The sequence below is a fragment of the Myxine glutinosa genome, chromosome 4 (genome assembly GCF_964187855.1).
Source record: "Myxine glutinosa chromosome 4, kmMyxGlut1.1, whole genome shotgun sequence".
NCBI classification, from domain to species: domain Eukaryota; kingdom Metazoa; phylum Chordata; class Myxini; order Myxiniformes; family Myxinidae; genus Myxine; species Myxine glutinosa.
The window spans coordinates 99,569,246-99,593,600 of NC_136264.1; the positions used below are offsets into that span (position 1 = coordinate 99,569,246).

Genomic DNA, 24,355 nt, shown 5'->3' on the forward strand with positions numbered 1-24,355 from the left:
TCACTGACTGGGCAAACAAGTGGAACATGTCTTTCAATCCTGACAAATCTCACACTCTTACGATGTCTCTCCGAAAAGACCGACTGGACAACCCTCCCATCCACTTTCTGAATAATCCTCTCCAAGAAGTTTAGTTCTGTCACTCAAGCTTTTGGGTCTCACTATCTGCCATGATCTTTCCTGGGAAAACCACATTTCAAATCTGGCCTCCAAAGCCAGTCACCGACTGGGCATCCTCCATCGTGCGAAGTCCTTCCTTGGCACACCTGAGCTCCTCACCACATACAAGGCTTTCATCCGCAGCTCAATGGAATACTGCTCTCCCCTCTGGGCTAGTGCTCCTGCCTCACACCTAGCTCGTCTTCACGCTGTTGAAACCAAAGCGTTCAGAAGCATTGGAATCTCCCGTGATGAAGCTACCTCCGAGGGCCTTTCACTTACTCACTGCAGGCAGGTTGGTGGTTTTTCTGTCTTCTACTGACTCCTCTCCGGCCTTGCTCCTCCAGCTCTCTCTGGGCTCTGTCCCCCAAATAGTCCTGAAGGTCGCACAAGATCTGCCTGCAACCATCTTATGGTTAAGGGTGTAGTACTGGTGAACAGGTGATTTTTTTTTTTTTTTTTTTTTTTTTTTTATAGCTGAACAATTTCCTTATAGTCTTATAAACAAGAATCATGCTATTAGAGGTCATAGAAGTACCCCTAATTATTGAAAAATTCAAATTTCAATTCAATTCAATGTAATATTTTGCATGAAATTTGTTATAACTTTAATTTGCATCATTCTTTTGGGCTGAAATTTGGACAGGATATTCAGAATATCACTTCCTTTAAAATGGTGAAGGCTTTTGTTCATAGGAGTAGCCATTGTGGATTTATTGAAGGACAACCATGTTTTATCTGGTAATTGGCATAATTAGCTAATTAGTGAACATTTGACATAATTTCACAAAATCCTCATCAGGTAGTAGAGTAACACATGTATAATACATGTACCAAGTTTTGTGTGAAAAGAATGATAGGTGACATACAAGATAGAAGTAGAAATGTGTTCTTTGTTTTTCCTTGTTTTTTATTGACGGTCTAATTTATGCAAATTATATGCATGTAATATGACAAAGAAGCGTTGAAACTGGTCTGAGTTAAAGCCAAGATTATATCTTTCAAGAAAAACTGAAAATTAGATATTAACTTGACTTTGTTTTTGTGTAAAGGCCTCTCAAAGGTACCTATGTAGTTTTCTCAAATTTTCACCAGTACTACACCCTTAAACTGCCAAAATCAAGACTCTCTGCTCACCTTCACTCTTTCATTCCTCTTTTCTCCCACCTCGGGAACAAACTCCCCCACTCCCTTCAATCCCACTCCTCTCTCCAGGTCTTTAAATCAGCTGTTCACCACCATCTCTTATCTTCCCCCATCCAAAACCTTAATCTTTTCTACCCCCGCTAATTTCACCCCAAATCCTCTTTTTTGAAATACCAACTTCTTTCCTGGAAGTCCTTGGTGTCCTTGTGTTTATACTTCTCCCACCCCCCCCCCCCTTCCCACGCCGCCTCCCCCCAAGCCCTCTCCCGCCCACACATTCCCGATGTCCCTCACAAATGTTGTGTTTATGTGCTTCCCCTTCTCTCCCCATCTTGTCTACCGCTCCCCTTTTTATACACTTTGTTTGTTTGTTTGTCTGTTTGATTTGTTTGTGTGATAAATGTTAGCTCTTTCACGAGCCTCGATTATGTATACAAAAAAAAAGGAAAAAAAAGTGTTGTATCTGGCGAATTATGACGTCATAACGAAGGCAACGATGACATCATCATTAACGTATCTTATTCCCCATGGGGAGTAGTTGACAATGAGCCAGGTCTCAGTTTTTTCCATGGAGTGGTTTCAGAGATGTAGAGGTGCGAAGTTTTTCCAAGATTGCGCCTGTACCACGTGACCTATGACGTCATAATAATAATTATAATATTCTACAGGAGGAGGCCCTGCTATGGTGAAAATGTCATGTCAATCGGACCAACGCTTGCTGAGAAAATGAATTTTTAAAATGCAGACACGTACGGCACACGTACGCAAGTGAATGCTTAACCCCGATTTTCGCTTTGCGAGCACAGGGTAAAAACCAGTTTCTACAGTATCGACGCACTCTAAAGAGTATGGTACAGCTCATTTCATTTCAAAATGGATACAATCAATGAGTGATGAGGGTTCATAAATAATGCAGGTGGCAAGGAGCAATAGTTTGACTTTCCACCTGTGATGAAGTTTCCTGTCGAGCTTTGATTGAGCCTTTGCATAGTCACCTGTGTTTATTATAATTAATGCAAATGGGCTTTAACACCGCTGGCGATCACGTCCTTTTTCTTGTCATCTTTTTGTGAAAGAAATTTTATGCATATTGAATCTATCGCCATGAAGCAAGTCGTGAAATGGCTGTTTGCAGGTGTGTGATTACAGTGGCAGCGATCGTACAGAAACGTCACCTGCCACGTAAATGTGTACCCCATGGGATCTTGTGAAATATTGGGGCTTATGGAATACAAGAGGAAGACCTTATATTTTATTGGGTTGTTACTGAACGTTGTAGGTTTACGGAAGTGCAACTTCAAAAGGAGCTGCAGTTGTACATTTGGATTAATTGAAATGTAAGCAATGTTGGTTCGAAGGTGTTTTTAAGACTCGTGATATTGGGGTTGTGCTTATGCCAGGTGGGCTCGGTGGAGGAGTGCCAAGGTCAGGAGCGGAAAGTGATGATCATCTCGACTGTGAGGAGTGGCACCAAGTTCCTAAATATCGGAATTGGTTTTGGCCTTGGATTTCTGACAAATCCAAAGGCAAGTATCTGAGTTCTTTATTCTTCTTCCCCCATTTTGTTTCAGACTGCCCTTTTGTCTTCTCTTTCAACCCTCCCATCCTATATGCAATGGTTAATTGGGTTAAAAACCTTGAACTCATGTACATACATAACTGGATATAAACTTTGCATTTCGCTTTGTAACCCTTTATCCACAATGAATGAATATTTAACTTTGCTAATTTTTGAACAAAGCAGAATTGTTTGATTGAAACTGAAAAAGGAGATAATATAGACAGACGTGACTTCCTTCAATTCCCACCACCATTCCAGAACAGCGATAGTGTCCAAAGTTAATTTCGATGCTTTACCCAAGTCAAACGGATCTCCACCACATCCGGGGTCCATTGAATCGTAATTTGTATTTGCGACATGTTTGTTTGCCATTTTGCATTTGATTGTTCATTTTGATTGTCCCAGGTCTTCTAAGTGGTTCCAAAGGGTAATTCTGAAGGGTTATAAAGGGAAATTCTTATGTTCATTTGTTTCTAGGCTTTGCATATTTCATATTATAAATGCCAAACTGAACCACTTCCTTCAGACCCGGGTGTGATTTTTGTGTATGATCTGAGGGGGTATTGGTACAGTATGTCATTCAGGAATCTTTTTCTCAGAAACCGCCAGACAGATCCAGGCCAAACTCGCCACGAGGCATCGGGACCATGGTCGAACCTCAAGTTGTGCGCCTCGTGGTCGTCCCTCCCTCGGAAGAGGAGCCATGGGCCTCCTCCCCGGATCCCTCATTTTCATTAAAACATCTTCTCTACAACTACCTGAGCGATACGGACCAAATTTGGTACAATGCATCATGGTACAGGACAGTAAGGTCTCATGGGATTGTGCTCCCTATCCTGATCTGCTCACTTAAAGGGTGTAAAGGGGGCGGGGGGGGGGGGGGGGGTGGGGGAGGGGTGCCCGAAATATTTAAATTGAATTCAAACATCCTCTTCTCAGAAACTGACAACTTGATCCAGACCAAACTGGCCATGCTGCATCGTCACCATGCCTTCACATTAGGTTGTGCTTTCCATGGCTGTATAGAAAGAAAAAAGAACCACCTTTGGAGGCCATTTTTCCGTGCAGAGCAGGGGTTGGCCTTTTTCGGGCACCGTGGCCCCCTTTTTGAAGCAATGTTTTACGGCCGGATGCCCTTCCTGCCGCCAACCCTGTTAGTCGCCTCTTGCGACACACAGGGAATTACCAGTGAACTGGTGCTCGATTTGCCGACCTCGGAAGGATGACAGGCTGAGTCAATCCCCCTGGTGTTAATTCAGCAATCAACCAGGATTCGAAATTTCCATGGCTGTATCCCCTCTGGAAAGGGGCCAACGGGCTCCCTCCCCTAAGGCCTAATCCCTCATATTCAATAAACGCATATTTCCATCACAAACTACATGACCGATTATGGACCAAATATGCTATGGTACATCAGAACATTAAAGTCTCATGGAGTTGTGCTTCCGCCCCTATAAGAGGATGAAAAGGGGGGTTTGTCTCAATCAAGTAATTTATTTTAAATTTTTCTCAGAACCCGGGGAGTAAATGCCATGGGGCTATTTTTCAAGTGTTTGGTGTAACTCAGCTGGGGTTCAAACCGCTCACCCCCCAGACTCGGAACAGATGCTCCAACCATTACACCATCGAGTCATCGAGTTTGTTATTTCTTACTGCCGATTTGCATCGTATTTATGATGATGAAGGTGCTGGAGGCATTATTTTTTTCATGTTGTTTCTGGTTTAACTGAAACCTTAATAGTATCATACTTTTGTACGATCAAGAGGACGTAAGGTTTAGAATGGGCACATACTTTGATTTGTGCCTTGATACTGAATGGGAGATGGGGGGGTGTCCTCCCTCCCCTCACATTCAATCAACATAAAACCCTGCAGACTGGCTGCCATCAAGGTTTGTGTGGCTGGAGAGGAATGTGGCACTATGCTGGTACTGATATTTATTATTATTGTCTCGGATGCTGGTGATATAGCTTTACTTCTGGGTTCTTTACTTCTTGGGACATTGGCATTGCAGAACGAGGTCATTCCATGAGGTGCTGTAATTATATGAGGGGTTCTAATTATATTCATTATATGAGGTGTTCTAATTCTAATTAATTCGTGTGTATTTTGTGGATTTAGGTTCATGGAGTACAGCATCGCCAATGGAGCGCAACTGTGGGCCTACAGGGATTCTGGAGCACCGCCAACAGCGTACGTGAAGAAGAAGAAGAAGAAGAAGAAGCTGATGTGGTGGACATTTTGAATCGGGTGAAAAAAGTCAGTCTGGAAGGTAATTATTTTTGCACAATGACAAAATTGGTTTCCAGAAAAATTTAATTCTTTAAGTTCGTATTTTTATGCTTTCTGATTATTTTTATTTTTCTTGTCCAGCAATCCTTGTTGCATGTTGCAATGTTCACATACACATGTTAGTTTTGTTGCTATCTATTCATTGCATTTGCAAATTGAGTTGGCTTTTCCATCAAGCCTCCATTTATATTTCTCCCTTTCTTCTCATGTACTCCAAACTGATCCATTCCATTCCACCTCTCCTTACTCCATCTCTTTCCAAACCTCCCATTTTTTCCTCCTCTCATTTGTCTGACATTCTTCAAAATGATTGTGCCATTTTACTCTCCGTCATTATGTTACCCTCACCCTCCTGCTGTTCAACCCCTCCACAGATTAATGGGAAATCGCATGTGTAGGCTTCCTTGGATTCTGTGTGCGACTTTGCTGACGGAAATCCTCACAAAAAGGAAAAAAAAGTATTTGTTCGAACATCTTTACCATTGACGTCTTACTTGAACCGGGCCCAGTGAGTTGTGTTGTGTGAAGCTCCATCCGTGCACGTGCGTCGTGCACGGATTTTTGTGCAATGACAATAGCTTCACAACATTCTTCTTTTAATCAGCTTTTCCATACCTGCACATGAATGATGCTGATTAACGTATTTCTTGTGCTGGTTTTACTTTGTTGTGAAAAGTGCCCATCAGATTCCAGCATAACTTGCTGCTGATGTTTAACCGCAGTTTATTTCCATTGATCTGCCTTGTTGTTTACATTCTTCAAGTATTAGATGAGGGGTGGGGGTTATTCTGTTCTTCTGTATTTTATTACTCCAGTATTTTTTTTTAAACAGGTCACATGTTTAGGTTTTATCCACAGATGATTGTATTGAAGTGCAATTTAAATTCGAAGTTTCCCAATTGTTTTTTTTGTTTTGCACTCGCTGAAGGACATAAAAAAGAAAGTTCGAGTGCTGCTGTGTCTATAATTTGTTTTTTGTTATTACTGTATTTTTTTTAAGGTGTGCTCATCGTTTTACACTAACTATTTTAGTGATGATCACAACACATGGAGTTGTATGCATGCTTGTTTTTACGGCAATATTGTTTTGGTGATTATGATTTATTTATTTTTGACCTCCATATTTAATTTTTAAGTGACGAGATGTGTGATGCGATACAAACCCATTTATTGTAGAAAAGTACCACCAGGAAAATAAAACTATAAAAAAAACACTTATGGACTTCCTTTTGCAGGAGTATCTTAAATGCGAAAGTCAAGAACGAGCCGAAAGTATTGACAAGGTATTTGACTCTTTTGAGAATACAAGGATTTTACCATACTTTTTCATTTATAGTCCTTGCTATCTTTCTTTTACTTTGCAAATTGATCCCGTTTTTTTAACACGAGGTGGCAGTCTTCAATAGAGGTGTATGCAACTACCAAGTGTCCTTTGTGCAATACCTCATTCTACCAGCACAAACAATCTTTGGTTCAAGGATTTATCAGCTGATGTGAGTTTTTATGCCCTAGGTGCTGGAGGCATTATGTTTTTGGGTTGCGTCCATCTGTCTTTTGATGCCACAATAACTTGTGGAGTTATGGACGGATTGGGACAAAACATGGTGGATGATTTGGGTCGCTGACAAGAACAAGCTGATTCGACTTTGGTTAAGATCCGGATGCAGATCTGGTCAATCGGTGGGATACAAACGTAAACTCTTCAGCCTGGTGGAGGTATGCGCTCTACCGAGTGACGTTCTAGTTGAAAATGTGTTACTTGTTATGTTACCATCACCCAACACTTCTCAATGAAGAGGAAGTGATTTTTGCTCATGCCATATTTATAAGCAGCAAGGATGATTAATGAAAGAAGGTGGTCTTAGCTTATTTCCAAGCAGATGGACGATGATCTTGGGCAAATGATAGGACGAAGAGAACAGATCTCTGAAGAACTTCATATCTCTGAAGTACAACATGCCGTCTTTTGATGAAATCCAAATACCAAAGCGACGGTTAACAATGCCTAGATTGCTATATTTCCGTGAGTCTGATTTGTATTTAGGAATACTACAATTGTGTTTAACCATCTTGAAATTTCCACTCATCTAAATGCTGAAAATTATGCTTCAAAGACTGTTTGAATTACAGATTTTGCGCTTGCAGCGGCAGGTTAAAAGTTCCCGGCGAGTAGAACCATGTCACTGTGAACACACAGCGCATGCGCAAAAAGCTTTGTTAAAAGTATTCATACATCGTTTCAAAAGTCACGTATTGGCAGATGCTATTACGACTTGTTATACCCCATCCCATCATGAGTGGTGCTATGCTATACCTGTTTACTTAGATACATTTGCAATCCTCCTCCCAGTCTTAACCCACATGACTACAAATATAAATTTCCACCTAAAACCTTCCCGGGCATTCCCGGGCACCTTCCTCGTTTTCAACTCGACCCGTGCTGTGGTTCTGGAGGCCCTTTTTGAATTGTTTGACTCGCAGTTTACCCACCCTTCATGTGGATGGAATTTTTGGATTATTTGCTGTAAACAAAACCTGAAGGATGTTTGTGTGGTGGAATTGTTTGCATTATATGCCATGGAAATGACAAACCTTTTTCTTTCAGTCTTTTTTTTTTTTCAATTACACAGGCAGTAACGCACTCGTACAATGTCATCTCTACAGTTGACATGGAATATCACCTCTGCTGCCACCACTGGGTCGTGCTTTACACTACACATCGCACTTGATGCCAAACATGTAACTGCTGTTTTTCAGTTGTATATACAGTAATGGCAGAGTAACCACCACCTGTGTGGGTCGAGTTTGTGCATTACTTACTAAAAAGTATGGTCTCTGTTTTGCAAGAAGACTAGATGTTTGATAGGTATACACCAAAAAGGTTCCAGATCAGGGGATCCCAAACCCAGAGTGTGACGCAAACTTGAAAACCCCACCTCTAAATCCTACTTTTTGAGAGGGGGTGGGAGGTGGGGGGTGGAAGCCGTTCTTGTAAAAAGAGTCAGTAACGGTACCATTTTGGTCGCGAGGCAAATGTGCTTTCAAATTTTGGGCCGTGAACAAAAAAGTTTGGGAACCACTTTTCTAGATGGTCTAAAGGTCTAAACTCTAAAAGGTACGTTCCAATAATAGCGTAAATGGGGTCTAAAGGGTTTATTCTCTCAAGCATGTAAAAAGGGTCGAAAAAGGTCTAAGTAAAGTGGTCTAAAGCTATAAATGGTTGAGGGTCCAAGCTGTCTAACATGTCTGAAGGGTGTAAGGGGGTCTAAATGTTTTTTTAAGGTCTAAGGAGTGTTTAGGGGGTCTTCATCGTTGAAATGGTCTAAAGAATGTAAGTATGTAATGGCGTTTTATATGGTCATCAAAGGTCGAAGCGGTCTCAGCAGTCCAAAGGGTTGAAAGATTAAAAAGGTACATACGGTACCAATAGTACACATTTAATAGACGTGTAGTTAGGGTGAGACTGACGTTTAAACAGTACGTAATTAAGACATATAGTCACACGGCTTCACTGACGGGCCATGTTATACATTTACATTTATATATACATTAGCAAAGTACCTGCCCTATGGGTGATCCTGTTCCAAGCATGCGAAAGTTCTTCTGACACACACTTTTATTTGGGTGGTGTATCGGTAACTGACAGCTGCCTCAATTTCTTTCGGAAATACATTTTAAAATACCCAGGTTACATGCATGAAGCAAAAACATTCCTACTCCTTATGATTCAAAACACCTCACTACATTGGAAAATGTGGGGACAGGAACACTGTACTGTAAAGGCTGGGACTTGTACTACTCTCTACCATCTGGAGGTGGCGCTACACGATACACATTTACATAGAGAATTTGTATCCCCAGCCCCACCCTTCAAGAGCACCCGCAAAGATAAAAATAGCCCTACACACTAATTGGGATCATGATGATCCTACGTAGCAAGACTGGATGTAATCAGCCCAGAACTGTAGGAGGATTAGACAAACACACACACAAACACCGGTCCGTGAATTATAGTAAGGATAGATATTTAGACAATACAGTATATTGGTTGGTGAAAACCTTTTCATTTCTATCGTTTAAAACCCTTTCTTGGTATATCTGCTACTTCTTTCATGGCCCAACTAGTTCCCACGTTCTTGTGGAGTCAGCGAGGGAAAGTTTTGGTCCAGGTCCTCCACGAATTGGCTTGACAGGCCTGGTAGGAATCCTTTTGGGGTGTCGTCAATAACTCTCTTTGCAAAAGACACCAGGGTGTATTTGATATCCAGCAACTAATGCTATCAGACATGACATTCAGCTTCATGTCAATCTGAGGGCTGATGCACCATGTGAAGCACCAAATTGACTGATGTTAGTTTGGTTTGGATTTGAACTGATGAAACAGTTTAGAGGTGCGTTTGTTGTAGGCTATGAGCCAAGGGGGTTGGTCGGTACCATACAGATGGAGTAAGGCTCATTGTGATTTTTAGCAAGATATATGTCCCTAGATATGAAAAAAAAGTGATAGCAGTGTATAACTCTCGGCCATCTCTGTGTTATCACCCGAAATATTATTATACGCCTGCTTCGCTTCGCCAAAAAATGTGATATTTGCTAAAATTGGAATAAATATGTTTTTAAGGACCACAGAGTGCCAATAATTTGCATACTGGATGCCAACTAATATAGTAATAGAAATATAGAACATTTGTGGGGGTTATTTATCAAAATATTGATATAATGACAAAAAATATGTTGAATTTAGTGAAAAAGTGGTCGAAATCGCTTCGAGTTCAGAATTCACATTGTACATTTTTGTCAATATTTCAAAAATGAAAACTCCCAGAGTAACATTTGACCCATCAAAATCTTCGCAAGGAACCACTGCATTGGAATATATCATTACTTTGTAATATGGTGGTTGTTTTGGGCACATATTTTGGCAAAGTTCAAAATATGTTCAACCATACCCCCTAATTTTGATATTTTGGAACGAAACATAGCTTTTGAACATTTTAGGTTTATTCGTCTACTACTTTTGGTATCTCAATGTAATTTTTGGTATTAGCTAGTATCCTAAAGTAGGTTTGTAACATCAGCTACATTATATTTCACAATGCATGCAAACTTGCTCCACACTCTAGGTTTATCATGATCTCTCGAACAAATACGATCTCGATCTCGATCTCGGCACTGTGGTCCTTAAAAACATATTTATTCCAATTTTAGCAAATATCACATTTTTTGGCGAAGCGAAGCAGGCGTATAATAATATTTCGGGTGATAACACAGAGATGGCCGAGAGTTATACACTGCTATCACTTTTTTTTCATATCTAGGGACATATATCTTGCTAAAAATCACAATGAGCCTTACTCCATCTGTATGGTACCGACCGGTCAATTTGGGGGGTCTGGCTCATAGCCTATTGGTTCGTTCGTTCTAGGCTCATGGAGAAGTGAGAACATAGAACAAAAGGAACGAGAAAAAGAGAGGAGGACGGGCAAGGCAAGGTTGGGGGGCAAAATAAAGGAAGATTTGGACAAATATGGGATGTGGTGAAGAATGAGGGGTTGGTGAGTATGCACAGGATGGACAAGATAGATACAGAAGCAAAGTCTCAGGAAGAAAAAAATGAATATTTGGAAGGATGTGGGCTTGCAGAGGTTTAATGAGGATATAAAAGGTCATGATTGGGGATTATCTGAGATGGTGTCGAACAGCTGGCTTCAACGAGATTGAATAGAATGTGGACGTTGGTTCCACAGGTGGGAGAAAAAAGGAACGAATGAGTGGAGGTGAGCAGTGATGTCGTGGATTTAGGTAGTTTCACCAGAAGGGGATTGATGGTGAACCATGTGCCCCCTGCATAAACCTGGAGAAGAGGTGCAGGTACAAAGCATAGCGAGATGGTGCAAGACCAGAAAGTAGGCGATAGAAGACGGAGAGTCCACTGACATGTCTGCAGTGGTGAAGTGATATTCCCATGGACTCAGCTTCATCATGGGAGATTCCAAATCTTGAAGGCCTTGGTTTCCATGGCGTCAAGCTGAGCAAGGAGTGAGGCAGTGGAGCCAGCCCAGAGGGGAGAGCAGTATTCCGTCAAGCTGTGGATGAAGAACTTGTCGGTGGATAGGAGTTCAGGTGTGCCAAGAGAGGACTTTGTATGATGGAGGATGCAAAGTCGGCGCCTGGCTTTGGAGGCCAACTTTAAAATGTGGTTTGCCCAAAAAAGACTGTGGCTGATGGTGAGACCCAAGAGTTTTCGTAACTGAACCTTTTCAAGAGGATTGTTAAGAAAGAAAGATTGTTGGGGCCTAGAACGAATGCTGCCTCGTAGCAATCCAGCCTTGACAGGAAGAGGAGATTAAAGGATTCTTTTGAGAGCCACAAGTTGGCTACAAGAGCAAAGGAAGTCAGTCACCCAAGAGTGGAGTTGGCCCTGAATGTCAATGCAGAGAGTTTGGAGAGCAAGATGGGTGCCAGACTGTATCGAAAGATTGAAGCAAAGTCCAGAAAGATGGCCCTGATTTTAATGTCTGGCATTGAGGGTCTCCATCCATTGTTAGGAGAGCAGAAGCAGCATGTCCAAGGTGGAGTGACCTGGTTTGATTCTGAATTGATGATCTAAGATGAGGCCGTTGGAAAAAAGGATGGATTTTATGTCAACTGTGATGATGGATTCCATGATTTTTGCTGATTATTGGAAGTAAGCTGATCAGTCTGTAGTTAAGGGGGTCAGTTTTTGCATCTTTTTAGCCCACCTGGAACGAAGTTCAGGGGAGCTCATGCGATGGTGCTGTGCCCGTCCGTCAGTCCTTTTGTCAGTCTGTCCGTAAACACTTGAAACTTCTTCTCCGAAACCGCTGATGGGATTGCGACCAAATTTGGCACATATTATATTTGTTGTGTTGTGACTTAAGTTTGTTCACGGCATTAAAAAAAATCGGGGTCTAAGGGGGTCTACCAGGGTCAAAGTGGATCCAGGTTTGACCCCCAAAATAGGAGTTTGCTTTTTCCCCTGAAACAACACACACTATTCCAATGAAACTTGACCACAACCTTCATCACCCGTGATGAACCGGTTTGTTTACAGCACCAAGAAAATCAAAGTCTAAGGAGGTCTTTGGGGGAGTCAAAGTGGGTCCAGGTTGGAGCCCCCCTCCCCCCCTCCCCCCCAAAAATAGGCATTTGCTTTTTTTCTCTGAAACTACACACACAATTTCGATGAAACCTGACCACAACCTTCACTACCCGTGATGTACCAAAGATTGTTCACGGCATTAAAAAAATCCGCCCCTTTGTGGGTCTACGGGGGATTGTCCCCCAAAATAGGTATTTGCTTTCTTCTCAGAAAGAAACGATTTTGTTTTTGGAGAGAAGAAAAAAGTAAAGAAGTAAAAAAAAAAACACACGATTTCGATGAAATTTCACCACAACCATAATCACCCATGATGTACCAATGTTTTTCAAGGCATTAGTAAAATTGGGGTCTTAGCAGGTATATGGGGTTGGGGGGAGGAGGGGTTGCCCCCCAAAATAGGTATTTTATTGTTTGTTTGTTGAAAGTCTTATGATTATGTTGGTATGATTCTACATGCTGCCCTGTCTTTTATCAACCAATGAAATTGGTTTAAAATACCCTTTGAGGGTGCAGTATACTGTTTATTCTACCAGGCGAGCGCCAGGGGTATTGCCCCTATGTTTTATGTAATACGGTGATGTTGCCTGATAGTGACAGCCTAGGGCAAATTATAGTGTGAGAAGGGGAAATAGAGGGTGTGCAACAGCAGCAGGTTTTAGGACACATGAGCTTATACAGTCCGGTCCTTTTGCAGAATCAGAGTCGAGGGTTGCCAGAAACCCCTCCACCTTCTCAGGTGCAGAAGACACAGGGTCCAGGAGCAGTTGGATACTGTTTTTCATGTCTGACAAATTTGGAGATCGACGCACGATTTGGAAGCAAACACAGAATTGAGGCATTTGGCCTTCTCACGAGTTGGCTGTGGTGGCAGTTGAGAGAAGCGAAGGAGGGGGAGCAGACTCCAACGGCAGATTTAACAAGGTGCCACCACATTTTAGAGGAGGGAGACAAGTTTGAAAGTGCATTCTCTTTGATTGAATAGATCCGCATTCCTGCGGGATGAGCATACACAGTTGGAGTCAGTCCCATGGAGTCACAGAAATAGTTTTTTTTTTTGGTTTCACAGAAATCCTTTTCGCAAAAAATGAGTCACAGAAATCCTTTGTTGAAGTGCCATGGCTGGTGAGGCAGGAACCAACACCCAGCCAATTTGCATGGTGACAATTTAAATGGCCACATATGAGGAAGTTAGTTGAGATGGCTCATTAAAAGTTGTTCCCTGTCATCAGAGAGGGAGAGAGAGACGGAGACGTAAATAGAGTTGTCACTGTTTGGAGGATTTTTTTTTTTTTTTTTTTTTTTTTTTTTTTTTTTTTTTTTTTTTTTTTTTGTATACAATATCGAGGCTCGTGAAAGAGCGAACATTAATCACATGAACACACAGAAAGACAAACCGACACATAAAACATATAACATAGGGAGCGGTAGACAAGATGGGGAGAGAGGGGGAAGGACACAAACACAACATTTGAGAGCAGGGACCGAGAGACATGGAGACATCGAGAGATCTGAGAGAGGGCGAGGGCTTTGGGGGGGGGGGCGTGGGAAGGGGGCAGTGGGAGAGGTATAAAACATATGGACACTGCCAGGACTTCCAGGAAAGAAGTTGGAATTTCAAACAAGGTGGATCTGGGGTGAATTAGCGGGGGTAGAAAAGATCAAGGTTTTGGATGGGGGAAGATAAGAGATGGTGGTGAACAGCTGTTTTAAAGACCTGGAGGGAGGAGTGGGATTGAAGGGAGTGAGGGAGTTTGTTCCAGAGGCGGGAGAAAAGAGGAATGAAAGAGTGAAGGTGAGCGGAGAGCCGAGATTTCGGCAGTTTAACCATCAGAGGGTTGCTGGCAGATCTTGTGCGACCTGTAGGAATATTTGGGGGACAGAGCACAGAGAGAGCTGGGGGTGCAAGGCCGGAGAGGAGTCGGTAGAAGACAGAAAGACCACCTACCTGCCTGCGGTGAGTGAGTGAAAGGCCCTCAGAGATAGCTTCATCGCGGGAGATTCCAATAATTCTGAAAGCTTTGGTTTCAACAGCGTGAAGCCGAGCTAGGTGTGAGGCAGGAGCACCGGCCCATAGGGGAGAACAGTATTCCATTGAGCTGCGGATGAAAGCCTTGTATGTGGTGAGGAGCTCAGGTGTGCCGAGGAAGGACTTCGCACGACGGAGGATGCCCAGTCGGCGACTGGCTTTGGAGGCCAGCTTGGAAATGTGGTTTTCCCAAGAAAGATCATGGCAGATAGTGAGACCCAAAATCTTGAGCGACAGAACTTCTTGGAGAGGATTGTTGAGAAAGTAGATGGGAGGGTTGTCCAGTCGATCTTTTCGGAGAGACATAGTAAGAGTGTGAGATTTGTCAGGATTGAAAGACATGTTCCACTTGTTTGACCAGTCTGTGATTTTGTCCAGGTCTTCAGAGAGTGAGGAGGCAGCAGACTGCCGATCTGAGGGAAGAGGAATGGAGCGGCAGAGAGTGGAGTCATCAGCAAAGAGATAGAGAGGATTTTCGAGAGAGTCAGAGAGATCATTGATGAAGACCAGAAAAAGCACGGGGCCCAGAACACTGCCTTGGGGAACTCCAGCCTGAACAGGAAGAGGAGATGAGAGAAACCCATTCAGGGCCACACGTTGACGACGACTAGAGAGGAAGTCCGCGAGCCATGCGTGGAGATTTCCATGGATACCAAAGGAGGAGAGTTTGGTGAGCAGAGCGGGGTGCCAGACCGTGTCGAAGGCACGTGATATGTCGAGGGAGACAGCTCTAATTTCCTGTTTGGCATTGAGGACCTCCATCCATTGTTGAGACAGCAGAAGCAGCATGTCCAGAGTAGAGTGACCTGGTCTGAAACCAAATTGATGATCAGAGATCAAGCCATTGGAGAAGAGGAAAGATTTCATATCAGAAGCAATGATGGATTCCATGACTTTGCTGATAATTGGGAGAAGGCTGATTGGTCTGTAGTTGCTAGGATCTGTTTTTGCACCTTTTTTGTGCAAAGCGGTGATGTTGGCTGATTTCCAAGCAGATGGCAGTTGACCTTGAGCAAAAGAGAGGGTGAAGAGAACAGAGAGAGGGTGAGATAGAGCAGCAGAGCAGGATTTTAGGACCCGTGGGCTGATGCCGTCGGGTCCAGTTGCAGAATCAGAGTCGAGGGTTGACAGAAACTTTTCCACCTTGTCAGGAGGAAAGGACACGGAGTCCAGGAGCAGCAGGGTACGACTGGGTATGGTGGGTACAGAGAGGGATGGGTTTGGGACACAAGATTTAGAGGCAAACACAGAGTTGAGGCATTCAGCTTTTTCACGTGCGGAGTCAGCTGTGTAGCCGTTTGAGGTAAGGGAGGGGATGGAGGGGGAACAAACACCAGAAACGGATTTGACCAGACGCCACCAGGATTTGGAAGAGGGAGACAGATAAGAGAGTTCGGTCTTGAGAACGGAGAGATATTGTTTCCTGGCTCTCCTGAGGGTGGACACACACTTGTTTCGGGCTTTGTGAAAGGAAATGAGATTTCCTTCCGTTGGATTTGCTTTCCAGGAGACGAAGGCAAGTTGTTTCTGGGCAACAGCCTCACCACAAGATTCCGTGTACCATGGACGGGAGGAAGGGTATGACAACTGAAGACGAGATGGGATAAATCTGTGCATGAGAGAGAGCAATTTACTTTGGAAGAATTCCCAGGATGAGTTGATGTCAGAGGTGGTAGAGATGGGAGACCAGTCCAGATGATTGATGGCTGCTTGAAGACCGTGCCAGTTGGCCTGAGTGAAATGCCAGACTCGTCGACGCTGAGCAGGCTCCCTGAGGATGGTCAGAGAGATGTCCACTTTAACAAGGACATGATCAGATGATCCGATCGGAGCAGAAGAAGAGCAGCAGACATTTTCAGGGAAGTTAGTCATAACCAAGTCCAGAAGAGAAGATGTTCCGTTGACTGAGATCCGGGTCGGGAAATTGACAGATTGTGTCAGTCCCAGTGAGTCGCAGAAGTCCTTTGCTGAGGAGCCATGGCTGGTGAGAGAGGTACCCACACCCAGCCAACTGGCATGATGACAGTTGAAATCACCACATATGAGGAAGAGAGAGTTGGGATGAGTAGATAGAAGTTGGTCCATATCATCAGACAGCGAGATGTAGATGGAGTCATCACTGTTTGGTGGACGGTACAACACACATATGAACAAGAGGTGGGAGCGAAGGGGAAGCCGTAGCCAGAGGTATTCCTGGGGGTGAGGTGGAGAGAGTGCAGTGCAGGGCGAGTGAGGAAGAGAGTTTTTGATAAAGATAGCAACCCCGCCTCCAGGACGAGGCTCAGGTCTATCATACCGGAGGAGGGAGTAGCCCGGGAGAGATACTATGGAATCAGAGACATCATAAAGGAGGAAAGTTTCTGTTAAGCAGATCACGTCTGGTTTGACAGAAGCAACCTGTATGGAGAGATCAGTTAAGTTTGAACGAAGGCCCCGGATGTTTGAGGTCCATACCGTTAATGAAGAGGAAGGGGGAGCATCAGATACAGAACAGGGGGGAGGAGGGGTAGGGTAAGATGTGGAAGAGGTGGAAGAGGTAGGGAGAGCTGTTGAAGGTGTGTCAGAGATTTCAGAATAGCTCGGAGAAAGGGAAGGATGGGGTGGACAAAAGGTTTGATGGTGATTGGGTGAGCCACAATGAGGTGTTATTTGAGGAGGGGGAAGAGCGAGGCAGAAGGTTGGGGGAGATGGAGGTGAGAGTTTGAAGGGGGAAGAAGCGGGGAGGACGCTTTGAGGAGGGGGAGTGAGCGGGGGGAAATTGAGAAGCAATGAGGGTGGGGAGATTTGAAGGGGAGGGGTGAGGGGGGAGTTTGGGAGGGAAGGGACAAGGGGAGGGATTTGAAAGGGATGGGATATGGGGGAGATTTGGAGGGGAGGTGTGAGGCAGGAGTCTAGGAGGGGAGGGGCGAGGGGGCGTCTTGGCGGGGAGGGGTGAGGGAGTAGTTTAGGAGGGAGGGGGCAAGGGGGGAGATTTGAAAGGGATGGTTGATGGGGAAGATTTGGAGGGGAGGGGTGATGGGGAAGATTTGGAGGGGAGGGGTTATGGGGAAGATTTGGAGGGGAGGGGTGAGATTGGATTTTTGAAAGTGTACGATTTATGGGAAACGAACATTTATTGCAAAATGAGTTTCTTGTGACCTTCGAGTTAAAAATACGTTTAAGGACGCTGGATGGAGGATGGAGTGCAGGAGAGTTTAGGGAATGTAGAACAAAGGCACTATAGGAGATGGATATTTTTTTTGGGATGAATTGATTTGGTGAGCAAGTCGAAAGCAGCCTTTTAAAGAAGAAGAAGAAAAAGGTGTTATAAAATATGACGGAATACATAACTTGAGGGGAAAGTGTAAACATTGAAGGTTAATGAGTGAAAACTATCTGGGGAAATGGGGGAGAAACACGTGGTCGAAGAACGAACGAACGAATAAGAATGAATAAACGAATGAGAACAGAGAAGGAAATGTTGTGAACAGAGAAATGAACAGAGAAGAACAGAGAGGATGGTGCAACACAGCCAAACGAGATAGGAGCGGAGGGGAAGTTGCAGCCATTGGTACTCCTGGAGTTTGGGAGGTGTAAGAGCAGTACACAGACAGTGAGAAATGGGGTTCTTGATGTACAATGCAACTCTGCCGCCATGACATGGTTCAGGTTGATCAAACTGGAGGAGACAATAGGCAGGGAGAGACACTAAGGAGATAGGAACGCCTTGTGGGAGGAGGATTCTGTTGAACAGATGTCTGGATTGAGAGATCTGTCAGGTTGGAGCAGAGGCCTTGCATGTCTACACCTTTAGGGATGGGGGAGGAAGAGCTGCTGGCAGGGTGCAAGAATGTGGAAAGGAGCAAGGAGAGGGGGTGGGATGGGGGAAAACTTGGAGGGAAGCTGGGCAGGGGGTGGACCATGTGGGGAAGAGGATACATTGGGGCAGAAGGGTTGGGTGGGAGCTGAAAGGGGGAATGGTGTGGGGCAGTTGAGAGGGGGTGTGATGGGGGGGAACAGAGGGGGTAGTTACTGACATGGAGGGGTTTGTTACATTGACATGTGCACACAATCTCTGCAAAATTGTCTTCTCAGGATTCCCAAACTGGACATATGGAGAGAAACTCCATGGGAGGGGTGGAAAAAACGTTTTCCATTGAAGTAACAGAAGAAAGTGGAGCTGTAGGTACGAGACGAAGGTGAATGAATTACCGGTAACACTTTTCGAGTGAAAAGGTTTTTGGATATAAGCCTTGTGAAAAAGAGGAAGAGATTCTGATGAAAAACAAGAAAAAGGAGCATGCATTTTGGTTGTTCCTGATGCAGTGGTAAGGAGAGTGAGCCATTTAAAAATGCATTTTATGAAGTTTTTTTTTTTTTTTTTTTTTTGTTACAAGATCTTTCAAAAGAAAAAACTTTTTTTCAGTGAGTGTTCAGTTCAGGGGTTTTGAAAAGGAGAAGGAACAGAGAATGAAGGAGGAACTGTGCATGGTAGATTGAGTTCATTACTGTCGTGTGGTTGGCTCAGTTAACACAAAGCGTCACCACGGATGGAATATCGAGCTTACTTGGAGGCGTTTATCCCAATTGATAGCGGACCAATACACGAGCCGGGTGAACTATGCCGACTTACCTTCATGGCCGCAGGCGTCTTCAACCTGAAATCAATTAATAACAACCAAAAACAGATGTAAAATGTACAAAACGAATGATTTCTTGAACGGAACCCAAGAACAAGGAAACGTGACGGTAAATAAATAATGTTCCTAAATCGGGATCCCGCACACAGACTTCATATACTGGACGAATGGAAGAATAATAAAATAAAGGTCTCGTGTTTGTGAATGCGAGCTTATCTCCATCTGGCAGTGTCAGGGATCGTCTGGCTCGAGCTCGTCGTCCGACGCAGTTCCGGTTGGCGCGAACTGCCTGGTCTTTGGCGTGGAGCGGCCCTCGGCGAGCCCGCGCGATCGCTCGTCAGCGCTCCAACGCAAGCCTCGCTCGTCGTTCGCACACCAACACAAGAAAGAGAATTGGCGGCGTTCCTTCTCTCCACCGTCTTTTGAACTGCTCGTTCCTCCACCAAGTCCGAAGCAAGAGAAGGCCCAGCGCGAAGGGACAGTCAGGAGCAAGAGGCCAAGGGAAGAGAAGAGACAAAATGCTGGCGAGCGAGTCGTTTTGTCATTCGCAGTGTGACGTCAGCCCTCCTCTCTCCCAACTAGTGCCTTGTTTATTGGTGGTCTTTCGTGCCTTCTGACATCACCGGTGCTTGTATCAGCGACCTGCTTCTAAGTAGTGGTTTTGCGCCTTCCGCACTGATTGGCCGAATGTTCGCGCCTTCCACACTGATTTTTCCCCACAGTGTGCTGCTCCTTCACCTTTCTTACCCCCAATCACGGAGAAGCTTTTTGTCCCTTCCCCGACCAATCACACGTTCTCCTGGGCGTGGCTCCCAGCCTGCCTGGCACAATGTTTGTCACCATGGTGGCATACTGCGCGGCCGCTGCCTGTTGGTTTTTCCGGTCAGTCATTGTAAGGGGGGGAATTTAATTAGTGTGTGCACTAAGGGCCTATCTACTGTCTTTGGGATGTATTGCCCTAAGGGACACCGGAATGTTCACAGAGGGAATGACACACAAGGGAATTTTACCCATAATCCCTGAACTAATTAGCATGCCCCGCCCCCTCATAACAGGGAAAAAAATATCCAACTTATCCGACATCCGGGCTACAGGTCCCTGACTTACTGTACATTGAAATGGTTCTAGCTACCCACGACAGACGAAGCATGATACCTACACCGATCTACCTCGATCTAGATATTCCCCCTTTACCCCAAATTCATAAGAATACTGTATGTATATTTATTTATTTATTTTTGGGAGGGGGGAGTGAAGAAGAGATGTTGGTGGGTTTTTACGGCATAGCCCATCGGGCAAAGCCATCTAGAACAGTGTTTGTCTATCCATATGTATGCATGTATGTTTGTATGTATGTCCCCTCAAACGGATACCAATCAGAGTTGAGGATCTGGTCACGTGACAGGGTGATGTGAATACGTCTGATGTCATTACGGCCGTGCGGTGGCTGACTCAGCATACCGCCATTTTGATTTATATTTCGTTCAGGCAAAACTTGTCGTTGAACCTGTCATATATTACAATCGCCATGCTCTAACTTTACGTTTTTCATTGAGTGTGAAACAAAAAACGGATTGTTAAAATCACCATCAAATATCGAAAGCATGGGCATTACGGCTCTTCCTTCAATATGATACGTATAAGCCTTAGGGCTTCGGCGTTATGCCTCATCTTCGGCCCGCTTCGGACAAATTAACCCCAGGTTTCTTCATACAGTAGTGTATCGTTTCAGTAGTATCGTTTTCGTGATAATAATAATAATTTCGTAAATATAACCATAACACTTTAATCCCAATGGCATGAATACAAAGTTAATGGATTGAAGCAGTGTATGGTTCATGAATCAATGATAATAAGCGGTGTTCGGCACTAATATTAATAACCGCAGTATTAATGGAGAATAAAAGTAAGGAATTAGCCTCGATTTTTTGATAGTAATCTCATTTTTGAAATAATGATCATGTAATGTTAATACCATAGTAAATCTAATCGTAACTCTAATCCCTTCGTAGTGACTGCAAACGTACTAGAAGTTAAAATATATATATCTTCTACATATTAAAGTAACTGCAGTTTTGTGTCCATTACATCATTACGTTTATGATGTCATTATGATGGCTGGCTCCACCGACCGACATTTTAATTTACTAGTACATCCACTCACTACGGGAGCTGCAGGAAGGGTCATTCCTCTTTGGGGTATATAGATTACAGTAGATCTTCGCTCAGTTCTGCAAGTAAAACTTACCTCATGGATGTCGGGATTCCTCCAAATTTCTTTGTTTAATGTTATAAACAGCAATAGTAACTGTTTGAAAAGCTAAACATCAAACACAACACTAAATACTAAACATGATTAAGGTCAAATTACAAGCTTTGGGAATTACAATCCCTCCAACAATAACTCACTCTGGGTGACAAAACCTGAGACGCAGGTTTAATTGCAATCGCAATATGTGACGATGTCGCAGACAATCCCTTTCTCGGGAAGCCTCAACTCATTCACGACCAATATAAAAAAGTGCGCTCGCAGCCCCCATGCGACTTTACGGCTGCATCTACCTCATGACCGTCTCCTCTCCCTCCCCATTATCTTCTGGTTTGTTTGCCGCATTTCCCTTTTTCCTTCACAAACATTTATTTTTACCTTTTTCTAAAGTCATCTCCATTTCACACAAAATATTAACAACAATATTACCCGAAACTAAAAATCATACAAGTACACAATAACAACAAAGGCGGAAGTGACAGATCCGTAACAATATGTGTTTGTGGTTTATAATATTTTACAAGCCCGGCTACTCCGCTGTTAGACTTTTGGTCTTGTTTTTTTTGGAGTGAAGAGGGGAAAAGGATCAGGCTGAGGGATCAGAAATGACAATACCTTGGAGAAGGAGCGAAAACGAAGCACATGGGGTCAAAACAGAGACAGAATCCACAAGCGTATTAGTACAGCCCAAGACAAGTAGGCCGGACTTTAACAGGAACACAAATTAAACTAGAACGCCACTCAGTGGAGCGCATACTCCCGCCGTGGGTCAAGTTGTAATAATACGTTTTGTTTAACATCCCCTATCCTCAATACAAACAATACAAAACAATAAATGAAAAAGAAAGTAGGTCCTTACTGTCAGAGAATTTATTTTGATATATCTCGGAATTGGAGGAGAAAAACGTCATTTAAGAATAAGAATAAAAGCTTTAATGCAGTAAAACAGAAAGAATCTTTCCCAAAAAAAAAACCCCAAAAAATTCCTGGATCCGGAATAATATCCTGAGCTTCACCAAAAACTAATCAATTCTTCCTTATCCCAAGGGCAATCATCCCACCACCTTTCATCCAAATCCGTTCAGAACTTTTCCAGATATCTTGTTCACAAACACATGAACACACACACACACACACACACACACACACACACACACACATGGACGGACACAATCGAATGCATTACTCCCTGGCGGGAGTAATAAAGCTGAAAATCAGAGCCAGAACCAGAATTATTTATTTGGTCTGGGAAGCCCATGTGAGGTTTCTTCTTCTTCAGCCTCTCACAACCCTGGGTGAATATGCGATCTTTAAAAAAAAAAGTTAGAATTTTGCCAAATCTGTTTAATTCGTTTGTTAATATACCTCAGCCATTGACAAATCTGGAATTATAATTTTATTTGAGGTTCAAATTAACCCGGGAGATTGTGTCAAACGATGCCTGCAAGTCTGTGCATGTGATAAATAATTAATCGTCCACAGGCGAAGACTCTTCTTCTTCACGCAATAACAACTTCCAGCTTCCAGACCGTACATCCAATCATCTTCAAATTTTGCACACTTGTTACTCTTCATGACTTCTACTACAGTATGAAGTTTCACGGCGATCAATGAAGTGGTTCAAGAGATATAAATGTTTTTATTATTTGCGTTTAATTAACGATATCTGCCAAACCACGTGACCTATCGCAAATTCCAAAAGGGAATTTTAGTAGACTGATATGCTGAACAGATTTGTGAAGTTTCCCCTCGATTGGATCACAAATGAGGGAGGAGCTAGGTTTTAAATGTTTGTGCTTAAAAACGTCATAACTCTGAAACCATGTGATGCATGACGTCATGCTCGCTGACTTTTTTGTTCGTCATGGGTATGCGATTCTGCCTGCAAAGTTTGGCCTCGATCTGTTCAGGCGTTTTGGAGAAAATTGGATTTGTGTTTTTCACTCAAAACAATATGGCGGCTGAACCACGTGACGTGCGATGTCATAATTACCATTAAAATATTCTGCAGACCGAGTCCCTCCTATGGTAAAAATTTGCTCTCAATCGGTCCAATTATTGCAGACAAAATGTTTTTTAAAGGAAAACAGAAAAAAATTCCCAAAAAAACTTCCTGGATCCGGAATAATATCCTGAGCTTCATCAAAAACTAATCAATTCTTCCTTATCCCAAGGGCAATCATCCCACCAACTTTCATCCAAATCCGTTCAGAACTTTTCCAGATACAGTATCTTGTTCACAAACACACACACACACACACACACACACACACACACACACACACACACACACACACACACACACACACACGATCGAATGCATTAATCCCTGGCGGGAGTAACAATTCAACACAAGTTAGTACGTTTTGTCACAGAAAATTGGACAAAAGCACCACCAGCAACACAGGAATGAAAATAAAACAGTAAAACACAACGTATCCCGAAACTTAGCTTGAATGAGCTGGAGTTAGGAACTCGTGAACCAGCGTCACATATTAAGGAACCTGGAACCGGAAAGTTTCTTCATATTTTGGGATGAGGAAGGTCTTTCCCTCTGTGAGTCACTCATCCATTACCTTTTCCTCTCGTATAAGTTATTTGAATGTTCGAGCGTAGAGAGCGTCTATAGTTGCTTTCGCCAGAAGTTTGCAATTCCATCTGGGCCTGGGCTTTTAAAGCTGGAAATTTAGGAAGTTTTTTTTTGTTTTTTTTGTTCTCCATCATTTTTTTTACTGTTATGTCCATTCTGCTTCCATTATGTCCATTCTGCTTCCTTGTTGTGTTCTTTGGGATCTTCATGAATTCCTTTCCAAAAATCTTCTTATTCATCTTTTTCATTTTGCGTTTGTTTTTCATAGCTTGCGGTGAAATCTTTCTGTCGTACTTTATGTAGTAACTTGTGGGTAAACTTATATTGGATAGGGAATTATAGGGGACGATTAATGGGGTATTAAAGATCCTGGTTATGGGTGGAGTAACTGAGATGTTTGTGCACTTCCACCTTGAAGCCTCAGGCCTAGAGGGAAGAGTGGGATTGAACGTATCTGGAACGTGGTTCCACAAGCTAGAGAAAAGAGGAAGTAAGTGTTAGAGGTGAGAAATAAGTGGAATGTGAGCATCCATTAATCTGTTATAGATCCACCGCCCTCTCCAGCTCTCC

At 43.3% G+C, this 24,355-nt stretch overlaps 2 protein-coding genes across 15 annotated transcripts in view; both read left to right on the forward strand.

The window, feature by feature from the left end:
* Positions 1-6,372, forward strand: part of LOC137425048 (putative helicase MOV-10) — a 62,517-nt gene extending 56,145 nt beyond the window's left edge. For 4 of the 10 annotated variants that reach the window (XM_078776217.1, XM_078776218.1, XM_078776216.1 and 1 more), the window contains 4 exons: positions 2,706-2,831; positions 3,466-3,662; positions 4,988-5,138; positions 5,533-6,372. In XM_078776217.1, coding sequence (XP_078632343.1) covers positions 2,706-2,831; positions 3,466-3,662; positions 4,988-5,111 — 447 coding nt within the window. In that variant the 3' untranslated portion in view covers positions 5,112-5,138; positions 5,533-6,372. Of the gene's footprint in view, positions 1-2,705; positions 2,832-3,465; positions 3,663-4,987; positions 5,139-5,532 lie in introns of those variants that run through there. The other 6 variants (XR_013623123.1, XR_013623121.1, XR_013623119.1 and 3 more) reach the window with 3 other exon arrangements.
* LOC137425935 (uncharacterized) overlaps positions 5,543-24,355 on the forward strand; it is a 215,846-nt gene continuing 197,033 nt past the window's right edge. The window contains exons 1-4 of one of the 5 annotated variants that reach the window (XM_078776203.1): positions 5,543-5,616; positions 6,394-6,441; positions 7,823-7,897; positions 18,382-18,485. In XM_078776203.1, the coding sequence (XP_078632329.1) occupies positions 18,400-18,485 (86 nt within the window). In that variant the 5' untranslated portion in view covers positions 5,543-5,616; positions 6,394-6,441; positions 7,823-7,897; positions 18,382-18,399. Of the gene's footprint in view, positions 5,667-6,393; positions 6,442-7,822; positions 7,898-18,381; positions 18,486-24,355 lie in introns of those variants that run through there. The other 4 variants (XM_078776202.1, XM_078776211.1, XM_078776210.1 and 1 more) reach the window with 4 other exon arrangements.